The sequence below is a fragment of the Typopeltis vanoorti genome, chromosome 4 (genome assembly GCF_054136105.1).
Source record: "Typopeltis vanoorti isolate ZY-2024b chromosome 4, IOZ_Tvanoo_1.0, whole genome shotgun sequence".
Lineage (NCBI taxonomy): Eukaryota > Metazoa > Arthropoda > Arachnida > Uropygi > Thelyphonidae > Typopeltis > Typopeltis vanoorti.
Window position 1 is genome coordinate 141,207,438 of NC_143552.1, and position 14,921 is coordinate 141,222,358.

The 14,921-nt window shown below is 35.0% G+C and overlaps 1 protein-coding gene across 3 annotated transcripts in view; it reads right to left on the bottom strand.

Annotated features, from left to right (window-relative positions):
* Nucleotides 1–14,921, bottom strand: part of Smg5 (Smg5 nonsense mediated mRNA decay factor) — a 334,407-nt gene that overhangs the window by 175,387 nt on the left and 144,099 nt on the right. For all 3 annotated transcript variants that reach the window (XM_090391497.1, XM_090391496.1, XM_090391498.1), the window contains one exon: nucleotides 1,816–1,930. In XM_090391497.1, the coding sequence (XP_090247623.1) occupies nucleotides 1,816–1,930 (115 nt within the window). The remainder of the gene's footprint in view (nucleotides 1–1,815; nucleotides 1,931–14,921) is intronic.

The window sequence follows — 14,921 nt, forward strand, 5'->3', positions numbered from 1 at the left end:
CCTTTTGCATTCTAATAGTATCAATAAGAGTTGTAATTTTTAGACCAGAAAAACATGATTTCATGTTTTTCTGGTCTAAAACTCACACACACAAACTGATCATGGAATAGCCAACCAATATTGTCACTATATGCACTTAATGTTCTTAATTTTGTTTATAAAGTGTTGTGTGTTTTTAATATAGGAGAGGCAATGACCTACCAACTCCTTGAATGTTGACACTAGTTTCTTGGCTAAATGATAGTTGGGACTGTCAATATCTTCAACTATAGGACAAAGCAGTCTATTTGTGAATCTCAGGCAAACTGTAAATTCTAGGATAACGAGCACAGTGCAGAAAGTTTTTTAACTGTATCTACGGGCCAGGATGTGACTGATTTAAGTAATTCTTCTGTTTTAATCCAATTACAGTTGGGTTATATTTCACAAGATGATATGGTGATGTTCTATGAGACTGATTCATTTTTTCCAGGTAAGTTGTTTGGTTTAAAATAACTGTGGTACTGCCTTTACCAGCTCTAGTAATTATGATATCCTGACTTGTTTTTAAAGATTTCACAGCTGCCAATTCAGTTTTGGTCAGATTGCTAGTTATTGCTTTAATCACTATCGCCTAACACCTTTTACTCCCTTATAGGAAAGGGGCAAGGCCTTTTAACTATCTAGCTTTTAGAGACTGAGCAGACAGTTCAATCTCCATCAGTAGCCAGTCAGAGATAGCTGGTGAAGAGACTGGCAAACAAGTTCTACAGTCGATTTACTTGAGTTTACAGGAGGAAAAAACCCACTTGCCTTTGCCAAGGATTGACTAACTTGGGAATTCATCGAAGAATGGCTTGGAAAAAAGTTCCTCCACTCGGCAACTTGAACTTAAACAAAGACAGACTTATTAGTATTGTTTAAATTGCTAGAGGTTTCTAATCATTTCTACCTTACAATAAAACTGTAGCCTTCTATACATTAAAGGGATATCAGATAAACAGAATACTACAGAAATACAACCTTAATACCACCTTTAAACCTCCTACAAAATTAAAGAACTTATTCAACTCCTCCAAGGATCTATTTCCTCTACTGGCCTAATTTGAAGTATATCTGTAATTTGTCTTATATGGGTAAAACACACAATTCTTATTCGAAAAAAGGAACATAAATGGCACCTTAAATTTAATAACGTGATAAATCTGGCCTTTCTGATCATGCCCTGAATACTTTACACGGAACTGACTGGAAAGGCATCTATTCTTTACATCGCACCAAAATATGGTATAAGAACAAATTTAAAGAGGCCCGTGAAATTCTTATCAACCACCCTAATCTTGCCAATAACTGTGGTCTAAAATCCCAAGAATATGGATGGCACATATCTTACTCACATAGCCTTTTGTTCTAATAGTTAATTATATTTAGTAATCTAGGATCTTATCTTTAATATAACAAACACTTATGTTAAATTATTGATTAGGCCACCAATATTGCTGTATTAAAAGTATTAATGTGAATTTGTTCTCTGATGATGTTATAAATAAGATATAGCCTGGATGTATTTTTTTTTTCCACTAGAGGTCAGGCCAGTTGAATAACAGTTGACCAAATCATTGTCACTTTGGCATACTGTTTGAAACTGTTTAACATTGTGTTTGTATATATATGTGTGTATAGTCCAGATGATGATCTTAATATGAAGGGTGAAATGTCAGGAAATTAAAGTAATTATTCCTAACATGGTTGTAATCGCCACGATTTACCAAAATGGAAACTGCAGTGTTTATATGTCTGCTATAGTCAGAGTCAGCCATGTTTCTTTAAATTTACCTTCACTAAGTTCAGAGTCTTCTTGGCTAGTGCTACTCATTTTTCTTCTGCGTCTCAGCATTCTCAAGTGGGAGACAGACCTCTTCTTCCTTCTAGTCTTTTTTACAGCTGATCTCTAAAAATATAAGATTTATTAAAAGAAAGAGTAATAATCACTGATATTTTCTTCAATGGTTATAAAAAAAAACTCAATAATCAAAAATTCCATAATTTTAGTATAATTAGTATAATCTAATTATACTAAAATAATGAGTATATTACAAAAATGTATATTACAGATTATTAATCCAACCCAATCAATATTTCATTAATCATTTCCTATCAACAATTTTTTTTTTTCCAAATTGGTCTGTTATTTGTTGATTTCCAAGTTGATCTGTTATTTGTAAGGCCACTGATTTGAACTTATTTTCAAAAACTGCACCAACCTGTCTTCTTCCTCCAAGTTCTTTTTTGCCATTTTGGGTTTCAGCACCTGTTTTGCTAATCTTCTACTTCCATTTTGTATAAGTAACAATGCTACCTTACATGAGTTCTGTGTACACATTCTTAAATACTAATAATGATATTTTTTCTGAGATCGCTATTGTTAATATGATTCTGCCATTAGGCATGGTGGTTCAAATCGCCCCATCCTCCCAACTATAGTCCTGTATCAACTGTTTGTTTCCATCCTGTAAGATCAATATATGTTAAAAATACTGAACATACTGAAGATACTGCTAGCTCTGTGCTTTGGTGCTCTCTCTTTTGTTCCATATTTATATTTATTCAACCGACTTCCTACCAAACAAGCCTTACTTATTCTATTATCTCTTTCCATATTGCCATCTTGTACTAAAATGAGTAAGCTGTTTTTCTTTTGGTTTACCACTGAGAATGAAGATACTTTTTCTTCATTTTTCCATACTAAAAATATAGTTGAAAATCTAATATTTGTAGCAGACTTTTTAAAAGGATAATACCATATATATCATTTAAAGAATTAACTGCATAAAAAAATAAAAAATAAAAATATAACGAATTTAAAAAATTTAGGACAATTGCTCCAAGAGAGGATGCTAAAGGAGCATAGAAACATGATCTTGGCAGCACATCTAACCAAAATCAGCTGGGTTTAAGATACATTTTTATATATAGGCATTCTTCATGTATTGTCTCTAAGATCAGTCTGAAACTAAAGAATGGAACAATGATATTAAGTTTTGTGGACAACTGAAAAAAAGTAGTACCACTAAAATACACAAAATGTTATGAACAGCTCATAGAGATGAGGTTCTTTCCTAAGTGTATGCACACATGCCATCTTAATAGTTTCAAGAGTGGCAGTGAGGACCAAAAATGACCAGTAGCACCTACTTGGAAGACAAAGTATGCAATTCACTAGCAAGTGAATGCCAATTAACAATGAGTGCGCTAACAAATGAGTTACCTGTGAATAAAGAATTGACCATCAAATTCCTTACACAGATGTGTAAGGAACTTGATGCTCATAGGGTGTATACAGACTACTATAATAGTACTACACGTTATGTCATTACAAGCTTACTATCAACAATTTTTCTGTTATGTGACAGAACTCCAATGTTGTCAAGATTGTACATATTAATCTTTTATGGTACTTCTAACTGCATGACTCCAACTACTTGGTCTTCTTCTGGGGTCTCCTTCCTACCATCCTATATTATTACACCTGTTTGGTTAATCCTTTCTCCCACTGTTCCATTTAGGTGTCCATAAAACCTTAGATTAGTTTACGGAATCTATAGGGGTGCTTAAGGGTCAAAGCTGCATAACTGAGAGGAGACCTCCACATAGCCTTTAAAGGAATGAGGAGAACTGACCAGGGCTTCTGACCTAATGTCCAATCCTCACCTTCTCGTGGTGCACCCTGTTGGGTATCTACTTGGATACTGAACGAACAAGGATGGGCTGACAATTTGGGATTTAGCCGACCAAATTGTATTCTTATTGGTTAAACCAAAATAAAAAATGATGGTACAACATGACAAAATTTCATGCCGGCTGGGTCGTCGGCAAGTTAAACAAGGCCCCCCACTGTTTTTACCAGGGAACAGGGCGAACAGAGAAAAGTCAGCTACTGGAACAAATGTGAAAACAAACCCCAACTCAACATCAGAGTTAAAGATCGGTACTATCAACATAAGAAGCCTGAATGGCAAAGAAATGGAGCTAGCAGAGGAATTAAATAAGTACCAGATCGACATAATAGAGGTGACTAAAACAAAAAAAACAACAAAAACTAGTGAGATCTTTCTGAGCAATAAATACAAAATGTTATATTCAGGCAATGACAATCAAGGAAAAGAAGGAGTAGCGATAGTATTCAACACAAAATGCAAGGCTAATCTTCTTGAATGGCAGTCAGTCTCAAGTAGAGTAATGTGGGCAAATATGAGAATGGCGAACTGGACAATGAGACTTATTTGTGCCTATGGTCCCACTAAGGTAGAAGTGGAGGAATTTTTTGAGGCTTAGAAAAAGCAACTGACACAATGAAAATGAAAAAGTTGGTCCTGGTTGGGGATCTAAATAGCAGAGTAAGAAATGATTGATTGTGAGGCATATAAAAATATTTTGGGAAAATTTGGAGAAAAGGGCAAAGCTAATAATAATGGCAAATATCTGTTGGATTTCTGCTCAGGACATGGGCTGGTTATTACTAACACCATGTTCCAACATAAAAATGTACACAACTTCACATAGAGAGAAGAGGCAAGGAATAAGAAAAGTCTCATTGACTATGTTATTGTTGATAGTGATGTTTTCTCCCTGGTGCAGGACACCAGAGTGTACAGAGGATTTGAAATTGGAAGTGATCACTATTTAGTCTTAAGCAGGATAAAACTGAATTTCATATTGAAAAGAATAACATGTAAGAAAGTTTTAAAGCGAATAAAAGTTGAGCAGCTCTCAGATGTGAACTGTAGACTAAAATACACAAAGATTACTGAAGAAAAAATGAAAGAGTTTGAGAACAGGAATCAAACCTTGGAGATTCAGTGGCAAACTCTGAAGAAAACATTGATTCTGCCAGAGAGGCATGTGGTGAGGTTGTCTGCAAGGATAAAAAAAAAATCAGAACTCCCTGGTAGACACAGGAAGTTAAAGAAGCAGTGAAGGAAAAGAAGAAAGCATATCAAAAGTTCCTGTCAAATAAGTCAGCCTCTGCTCTTAGAGAATATAGAGAGAAATGCAAGAATGCTAAACACTGTGTAAAACTAGCTAAACAAAAGTCATGGGAGGACTTTGCCAAGAACATAGAAAATAAATATCAAGAAGGTGGCAAAAAATACTGGAGGTTGTTGAAGAAGCTTAGGAATGGAGGAAAGAGTGCAGTGAAAGGAGTTAGAGATGATAAAGGTGACATGAAAATAGGAGAAAAAGATATCCTTAATGGAGTAATTACTTTTAAAAACTGCTAAATGAAACAATCAGTGATGACAGCACAGTGGTAAAAAACGCTGACCAGGCATGCAGTCAGGAATGCATATCCATACTTGAAGTAGAAAAACCAATCAAAGGCTTGAAATGTGGAAAGGCAGCAGGAGTAGATGATATTCGACCAGAAATGCTGAAGTATGGTGGTATAAGAGTCTTACAGTGGCTGCACTGCATAGTTCAGAAAAAATGGACAGAGGGACGAATTCCCGATGATTGGAGTAGAGCTCTCATAGTACCCATATATAAAAAGGGAAATAAAACTGAATGTGAGAATTACAGAGGTATTTCCCTACTGGGTGTTCCTGGTAAGATCTATGCAAGTATACTTGAGAAACTGTTGAGACGAATTGTGGAAGAAAAGCTTGGTGAAGAACAAGCTGGATTCAGGCCAAATAGAGGCTGTCAGGATCAAATCATCACTTTACGACAAATAGTGGAGAAATCATGTGAATATAACAAAGATCTCTATTTAAGTTTTGTCGATTTGGAAAAGGCATATGACAAGGTGCCAAGAGAGAAGCTATTCAATATGCGACAGTTATATGGTGTCAATGGGGCATTATATCAAGCAATACTTAGTCTTTATTTGAGTTGTATGTCAGCAGTTAGAATTGAAGGAAGTACAGGAGGATGGTTTAATGTTAAATCTGGTGTGAGACAAGGATGTACATTATCCCCTCTATTATTCATTATCTATATAGATCACATTATGAAGGAAAGTGGTATTAAACATGATATCAAAATTGGAGATGTTAATGTCAGCTCTTTGCTTTATGCGGATGATGTTATACTTCTAAATAAATCCGCTACAAATCTGCAAGATTCTCTGACTAAATTGAATAGCTGTTGTAATAGATATGGTATGAAGGTCAGCAATAAAAAGACAAAGACAATGAAAATAGGCAGAATCATTGAAAATGTCAACTGCGTTGTAAATGGAGAACCTGTGGAACAAGTAAAACATTTCAGCTACTTAGGCACGATTTTTACTGAAGATGGTGAATTAAATATAGAAATAGACAACAGAATCAGCAAAGCTGGTATGGTGGGAAGTCAATTGAATAAATTTATATGGAATAAGAGAGAAATTAGTCGGAACACTAAATTAGCTGTATACAAGACAGTGTTCAAACCAGTTTTGATTTATGGATCTGAGAGCTGGTTTAGAAGTAAAACACTTAACTAGAGACCACAGATATGAGAGTCCTGAGAAAGATTATAGGCATGAACAGATGGCATCAATGGCAATACCATATTAAAAACAATGATATTAGGAAAGAACTTGACATTGTCAGCATCCAGGAATGCGTTAGCAGAGCTAATCTCAGGTGTATGGTCACTTAAACAGAATGGGCGAAGAAAGATTAAGAAAACAAGTGTTCTCTGCCAAGTTGGCTGGAAAACGACCCAGAGGAAGACCACGATATAGGTGGATTAATACAGTACAAAGTGCCTTAGACAATAGAAATATAAGATCTGATAATGTTGGAGTCTTGACAAGTAACAGATTGATTTGGAGGAAAATTGTAGATAGGAAGTTAGTAATGATGTAATTTTTTTCATGTAGTACTATCATATCCTGTACACCTCTTGAGGGTACATGGCAGGAATTTGATGATGATGATGAATGAATCTATAAAGTTCATAATTACTGAGACTAAGAAAAGAAAAAAAAAATGCATGAAGTTTGTTCCATACCATTTGCATGATGAATACAAACACAGAAGACTAGATGGCTTGCAAAAAACTTTTTCTAGAACAGATAGCAAATTCAACATTATTACTGGGGATGAGTAGGTGCTCTTCTAGTATGATCCTGAAAACAAAGTGCAGAATGGTCATCACCAAGCTCACCCCTCCCAAATGTTCATTGATCATAAAGGCACAATCCACAAGCAATTCATTCCAGTAGGAAGGACTGTTATCAGTGATCACCACTCAGAAGTCCTGAAATGTTGTCAAGAATCAAGTGCATTTGGCCAGATTTTGAAAAGTCCAGTTGATTGGCTGCTGTATGACCTTACATCCCCAACATGGCTTAGAAATCCGTTTTGTTTTCCTGTTTCCCAGGTTGAAACTTAAGAAAGGATGGAAACTGATAGTGTTTATAATTTCAGAAGAATGTAAAAAGAGAACTTCATAGCATAATAGTAGGTAGGTAGGTTCCCAAGTCTTTCCAAAACTTGTATGACTGTTGTGACAAAAGAATTCAAGTCCCTCAGGGACTTGAATTTTCATTGTCTTTGTCTTGTTATTGCTGACCTTCATACCATATGTATCACAACAGTTATCCAATTTAGTCAGGAAATCTTGCAGACTTGTAGCAGATTTATTTAGAAGTATAACATCGTCTGCATAAAGCAAAGTGCTGACATTAACATCTCCAATTTTGATATCATGTTTAATGCCACTTTCCTTCATAATGTGATCCATATAAATAATGGAATAACAGAGGGGATAATGTACATCCTTGTCTCACTCCAGATTTAACATTATACCATCTTCCTGTACCTCCTTCAATTCTAACTGCTGACTTACAACTCAAATAAAAACTAAGTATTGCTCGATATAATGCCCCATTGATACCATATAACTGTAGAGTATTGAATAGCTTCTCTCTTGGCACCTTGTCATATGCCTTTTCCAGATCGACAAAACTTAAATACAGATCTTTATTATATTCCCATGAGTTTTCAACTATTTGTCGTAAAGTAAAGAACTGATCCTGACAGCCTCTATTTGGCCTGAATCCAGCTTGTTTTTCACCAAGCTTCTCTTCCACAATCCTTCTCAACCATTTCTCAAGTATACTTGAATAAATCTTACCAGGAACACTCAGTAGAGAAATATCTGTGTAATTCTCACATTCAGTTTTATTTCCCTTTTTATATATGGGTACTATGAGAGTTCTACTCCAATTCTGGAATTCGTCCCTCTGTCCTGGCCTTCTGAACTATGCAGTGCAGCCACTGTAAGACTTTACCTCCATACTTGAGCATTTATGGTCGAATATCATCTACTCAAGCTACCTTTACACATTTCATGCTTTTGATGGTTTTTTCTACTTCAAACATGGATATGTATTCCTGATTGCATGTCAATCTGATGAGTGTTTTTTACCACTGTGCTGTCACTGATTGTTTCATTTAGCAATTTTTCAAAATAATTATTCCATACTTCTAGGATATTGGGTTATTATAGTTAGTTTATTTATAGTCAATGTGATTGTCATTTTTTTGTGTTTAATTGCTAGCTTCATTTGTGTCTTGTATTAATGAGCTGGCATGCATCACTAACCTTCGTTAATGATATATCAAAGTACATACACTGTGTTTTCCATTAATTGTGATAATTTCATTAAAAAAAATCATAAAAGGATGACTCAATAAGGTATTATCTGAAACTACCATTTGCAAAAAAACACATTACCTTCCTTCTCTTTACCTTGTGATTATTGAAGTAGCATATTATTATCTAACACCAGTATGAATAGTGATGTATGTTCTGACAATCTGTTATGATGTGTCAGATGTCTTTTCTATATAGTTTAGAAGAGAGAATTATGACTGGCTCCAGCAAGTAGTGTACATACATTCTAAGAAGTTATGACTTTGTGGTGTATAAATTTCAGTAGTGTGGTCAATGTTGATGATGTGTTTGCTATTTGGCCATACACAAATTATTATTATTATTATTACATGACACCTCCAGGGAGGGCACCTACTCTACAACTCTCTGTCTCCACCAGCTGCAACTATCATCATCATCTACACCAACCAACACCACTAGATTTTCACAGACATCCATGCCCATGACGGGATTTGAACCCACAGCCTTTTGGCTGGAGAGCGGATACACTAACCAGTCAGCCCACCAGGTAGGCAAATGGAGAATAGTTTCTTTCTGGTGACTTTCCAGAAGATACATTTCTCCAGGACTCTATACACCACCCTTGACCTTCTATAGTGAAAAACATTTCCCTCCCCACAAGAAATATCATACTACACTGTCATCCCAAGCAGCATTACCTCTACAGATATACATATTGCATAGGTGCAAGTCAAAGTACAGTAGAAGTTGTACTGTAGCACTAAACATGGCTGTCATTAAGTACAAGCAGTTATATTACACATCCATCATAAGTCAAGGATTGACTATATATATATATATATATATATATATATATATATATATATATATATATATATATATATATATATATATATATATACACACACACGTGTATTCCCAAGTTGATTTATTCAGTATGTCTTACATAAACTTTTTATTTACTGTATGTATATCTCTCTAAATACAATTCTACATGTAAATGCATTAATTTAATTATGAATTTAGTAATGATTCTTTTTAAACCTTTTCTGTACCATACTGTTTTACATCTTATAACAAAGTGACCATAAATCAACTAACCAACAAATTGTAAGTGGAGGTTTCTGTGGTTTAGAACACAGAAAAATCAACCAATCTTATGAGCTTTGAGTTCCTTTGCTTTTTGGCTATGTTTGTGTATAACCATGGCATGCCCTTTTATTATTTTTTGGAAACAGTGGCTAGAATATTGGGCGAGAATTTTGAACATACCTATCAAAATTTCCACACTATATCCAAAGAATGAAATTCTTCATTCCAACAAGTCTGACAATGGAAATTATTAATAAGAGTCCCTGAGATCTTCCCACTTGGTGGTATTATGGTATCAAAGAACATGAGGATGTGAATGACAGAGGAGAGGATATTCCACTAGAGAAGAAACTTGGATAAGATAGTAATCTAAATTACCAAGATGAGCAGTCACCTCAACAGTGTACCTGGAAAGATAACTGATTAAGAAAAGATCCAGAGTAATGTGGAAGAGAATTGTTAGGAATTGTGGTTATAGTTTGCTTTAGGTCCTTGCCTTATAGCAAATACCTCAAGCTTTTCTTCCAATTTAGTCATTCCAAGCATGCCAGACACTGTTGCCATGGTGTGTCTAACTTGTGAACAGTATCCCTTATACTGCATATTAGAATAATGGGGGAACAGAAACTATAATCCCTACTCTGTAGATCAAATATGGCAGTGGCCACTTCAGGTCACCAATAAGAAAAGTGGTGGTTGTGTTTCATACAGTGCTGCAGATCAACATCAATATAAGAAGCCAGTTATACATAGATGATGTTTTCATTTTTGAAAATGGCAAATCATTATGAATATGTACACAATTTACAGGGAGTGTGAGTCAGTATAGAGAACTGGAATGGGACAAATTGCTGACAAAACTGAAACCAGAAGACAAAGAATTAAATCAACATTACTGGAGTTCATAACTTATACACTTATCATTAGTGAAGACATATCAAAAAAAAAATTTTTCAACAGTATTTAGTTGATCGATATAGTCAGTTCTTGCTTTAGCAATGTTATAACAAACTTGCTTACTATAACACATTGATGTCCTGATTAAAGCCTTATAAGCAAAATGCTATTCAAAAGGAAATTCATTATAGCAAACTTAAAAGCCATTACAGCAAACTATAGTTGCCTGAAGCATTTGAGTTTTCTACAGTAGGAGTCATCTGTAATATATCTGTGTGCAAAGGCCAGACTTGAACTCATGTGGCAATCAATAAGGTTGATTGCCACATGAGTTCAAGAAATCTTCACATGAAATGAAATCCTTCACCAAATGAAGAGCTTACAAGATTGTGATATGAAAGTAACCTTATAGAGTCTGTGTAGCTCAGTTAGTATCAACAATATTTTTTGGCTGGCAAGATCAAGGTTTGCATCTTGTTAAAGATAGAAAGAATCTTTATCAGCACTTTTCAAATGAAGAGGAACTAGTCAGTTTCCCTCCTGAAAACATGGGTTTTTCATTCCATAGACAAATTGGCCAGAAGAACACACAATTTACAAATGGCAGGCAATGGAGATAGGATTAACTGCCCAAGCATAAGCAGTAATCAGATTTCAGAGAAGCCAGGTTACTTGGTTATAACAAGCCAGTGCAGAGTTTCCCGCTTACAAAGGGATTGGAGGTGACCCTGTAGCAGTGACGGCCCGTGAAGTTTTAAGTGGGGGTGCTGCCTATACGAAATAATTTTAAAAAAAATTCTTTTTTACCTAATCAGTAACCAATTTATTAATAAATAAATCTACAGATTTATTTATTAATAAATTGGTTACTAATTAGGTAAAAAAGAATTTTTTTAAAAATTATTTTGTATAGGCAGCACCCTCCATTTAAAACTTCATGGGCTGCCACTACCCTGTAGCCTAGATAAACTTTGTAGGGTGATTTACAAAATAAGCAACACTATTACAAAGATATGACTGACTATCATTAAGAAATACAATTTAACCAATGTGTTTTTATAACTCTCGTTTAACATGTAGAAATTTCTGCTTTAGACCAAGAAAAACAACGTGAAAGGTCCGATTATGTTGCATATTTGCCATTTAAAAATTGCACGTTTACAAAATGCATAACTTACTGTGTAAGACAGACTTACTGTGTGTGATTACGGCACAAAATTCCACAAATACATATCTACTTCATGTTACTAATATTATAGGATACTGGAAACGATACTGGATATTTGGTCGGTGCCAAACAGCAGATAAGGTGCAGTTCCCAATCTTAAGTGATATAGCCCTTGCATGTAGCTAATTAAGTAAGCATTTCAGAAACAGTTACTGAAGTAATAATTAATGAGGAAGAGAATTCTGATATACATTTTTAATTTCAAATTAAGAAATATCTTTTGTATAGAAAAGATATTTCTTTATTTGAATGTTATTTTTTTATACGTTTATCTTATTATTACTCTTTTTTTATTATTCTCTTTATTATTATTATTGTTATTTTTTAAATTCTGAAACCAGTTTTCTCTCAAACCAACAATTTTGTTATGAGGAGAAAAATGGAAGTACTACCATTCCAATATTTTGAATTTCATGTGAATAGTCTAAATAAGAGATTTTCAAACAGGAAAAAGAGTGATAAAAATTCCCTCCCCAATGATGTATTCTTACGTGGAAAAAAATGTGTATTATATATATCTCAAATTTCACTGTAAATTGGATAGTGTTTCTTCTGCACAAGAAAAATAAAACTTGGTAAGACTGGCAAAATGAATCCTAGTAACATGTCATCAACAATAGCATGGAATATATACATAAAATAAATGAACCAACCTAAAATCTAAGGGATGATCCACCTTTCTAGGAAATAAATTCTTACGCTGCTATAACCACAAGAATTTCTCAGCCTTTAATACAACTGCACCCATTATTAAGTTATATAGTAGCCAATAAGTGGGCTAAAGTTATTTAATTCAGTTCCTCTGCTCTAGAGACCAAACATGGTATTACTTTTTCAAGCCAATTCAGGTCTCTGAAAAACAGGTGGTTTCACATCGAGCAACAAAAGCTGTCTACCACCTAAAAACATTTAACAAGCATTCATGTCTATGATGAGATGTAAATTCACAACTTGCTGATCAGAGAACAATGTTATCCACTCAATTCACTAGGCTAACAATATATTATTACCTTGGGCAGAGCTGACTGCTACTGAGCACATCCCCAAGTGGCAGATAGGAGAATGACCCTTAGTTATGGAAGTTAGCTGAGAAATAAGCAGAGGCAACTCTGAATAATCAGTTGTGGACAAAAATGCATATAATATAGATTACAGTAAACTCATAACTATCCCATACATTAAAGGGTTATCAGATAATATAAATAGAATTCCAAGATTATAATCTTAATGCTACTTTTAAGTCACCTATAAAATTAAAAAACATATTCACCTCCTCTAACTCCCCCCCCCCGGCCCCCGATGGAACTACAGTTCTGGCTCTTCCCATAATACACTCTGTTATATGTTTCACTGCATCGCTGATAAGAGATGAGCTGAATCAAATTCAGCTAATAAGGAAAAGGTGGGCCAGTCAGCTTGCTCAATTTCCCTGTGATGGAGTACATGGTTGTCCATGTACTCCATCACAGTTGATGACACAGGTTGTGATTAGTTTCCCACTAAAAGGGAGGGCGAGCAGATTGTTAAGTCAATGGCAGTGAATGTTTGTATAGGCATATGGAAGTGTGTTTGTGTATGGCTGTATTTAAAAGGGGGAGACTGTTGTCGGACATACACTCAACTCTTCCTCTGATGTTTGTTCAGGAACTACCCTAAAGAGTGCTATTTCTGTTTAAATCCCCCATTAAAAATAAAAGGGATGGTAACTGCAATATGACATCAAGGTCATCTTGAGAAATATCTGCAACAAGAGGAAGGTAGATGCAGCATACTGTTATTATATTTCCAACTGAGACTGTGATAGCAACTGCTTCTACATTGGTGTTAATTTGGATTTGTTAGAAGGGGATATGATTATCCACAAGGAAGGCAATCCTCCCACTCCTTCATGGGCAGGTCCAGCACCTGTTCTGTCCTTACGAATGATGGTAATATTACAGAGAGCAGAATCATCACTCAGCTGAGTGATGATCTGGCTCTCTATAAGATATAAACCTGTATGTCTCCTGCAAGCAGAAGCATATTGGTTTATACTTCTTCAAGAGAGCCTTGATGTCATCTTTGTTTTGTCAGAATTCATAACAATTTCATTGTAAGAATGTTTCCATTATTTCTTTTTGGTGTATCATTTGGCTTCCTATGTTGAGAAGTTTCAATTTCATTAATCTTGGATTTTTATTTTCTATTTTGAGAATTGTGGACAGCCAGTATCCAACATCTCTTCTTCTGGAAAAATATCCAAGACATTGTCAAATTCCACTCCCTCTATCCATGCTATCTGTTGATGGGCTATCTCTAATAAAGAGTCCAGAAGCATGTCTTTAATCCTTTGTGGTGCATGTTCCATTATTTTTTAATAAGAGGATTTTCATGTAACGGAACCATTTTCAGTATTTGCTCAAAGGAAATAGTGAACAAGTCATATCTTTTAGGGATGTTGTAGTTGTGAGAAGGCAGGATTGACATATGCGTCAACGTCCTGACTAACGCTTTCTTTACAGTTGCCTTTTCAGTGTAAGAAGATTTAGAAGATGTTGTATACTGCTTCTTTGCCTCCTAATATGTGATTATATTAATGTGATATCTGTTTTTAACTTTTGTATCTCCTTTTCTTCCTTCCTGCTTAGGAATATGCTGGGTGATCTCCCTCAGAATTAGAGCATTTTGGTGTTTTGCTCTTACTGTACTTATTCTTGTATTCTTTACTGCTGCATCAAGCACAAGATGGCAGAGCCATGACAGGCAGTTTGAAAATAACCATATTTCTGATATTTAAAGCAATGTAAGAGGTTTGAGATAATAGAGCTTTACTAGATAGTTGAAATATCATGTTTTGACAGATGTTGGTGGTTTTGGTTTTCTGAAGACAATATTTCTGGTGGGAACCAAATGCCTATTCTTACGTATCAGGATTCTTCTTATGGCTGTCATCCTTGAGTTCAGAGCATAATCTCTCTTCATCGGAGGTTCCACTCTGATATTACGCTTCCAGAAAAGTTTGGTGTGGGGTAACTCTAATCGGAATTGCTGGAAGAAGACAGAACTCAATGGAAGAAAAGAATTCATTGAACACTCAACCTGTCCTGCACAGATG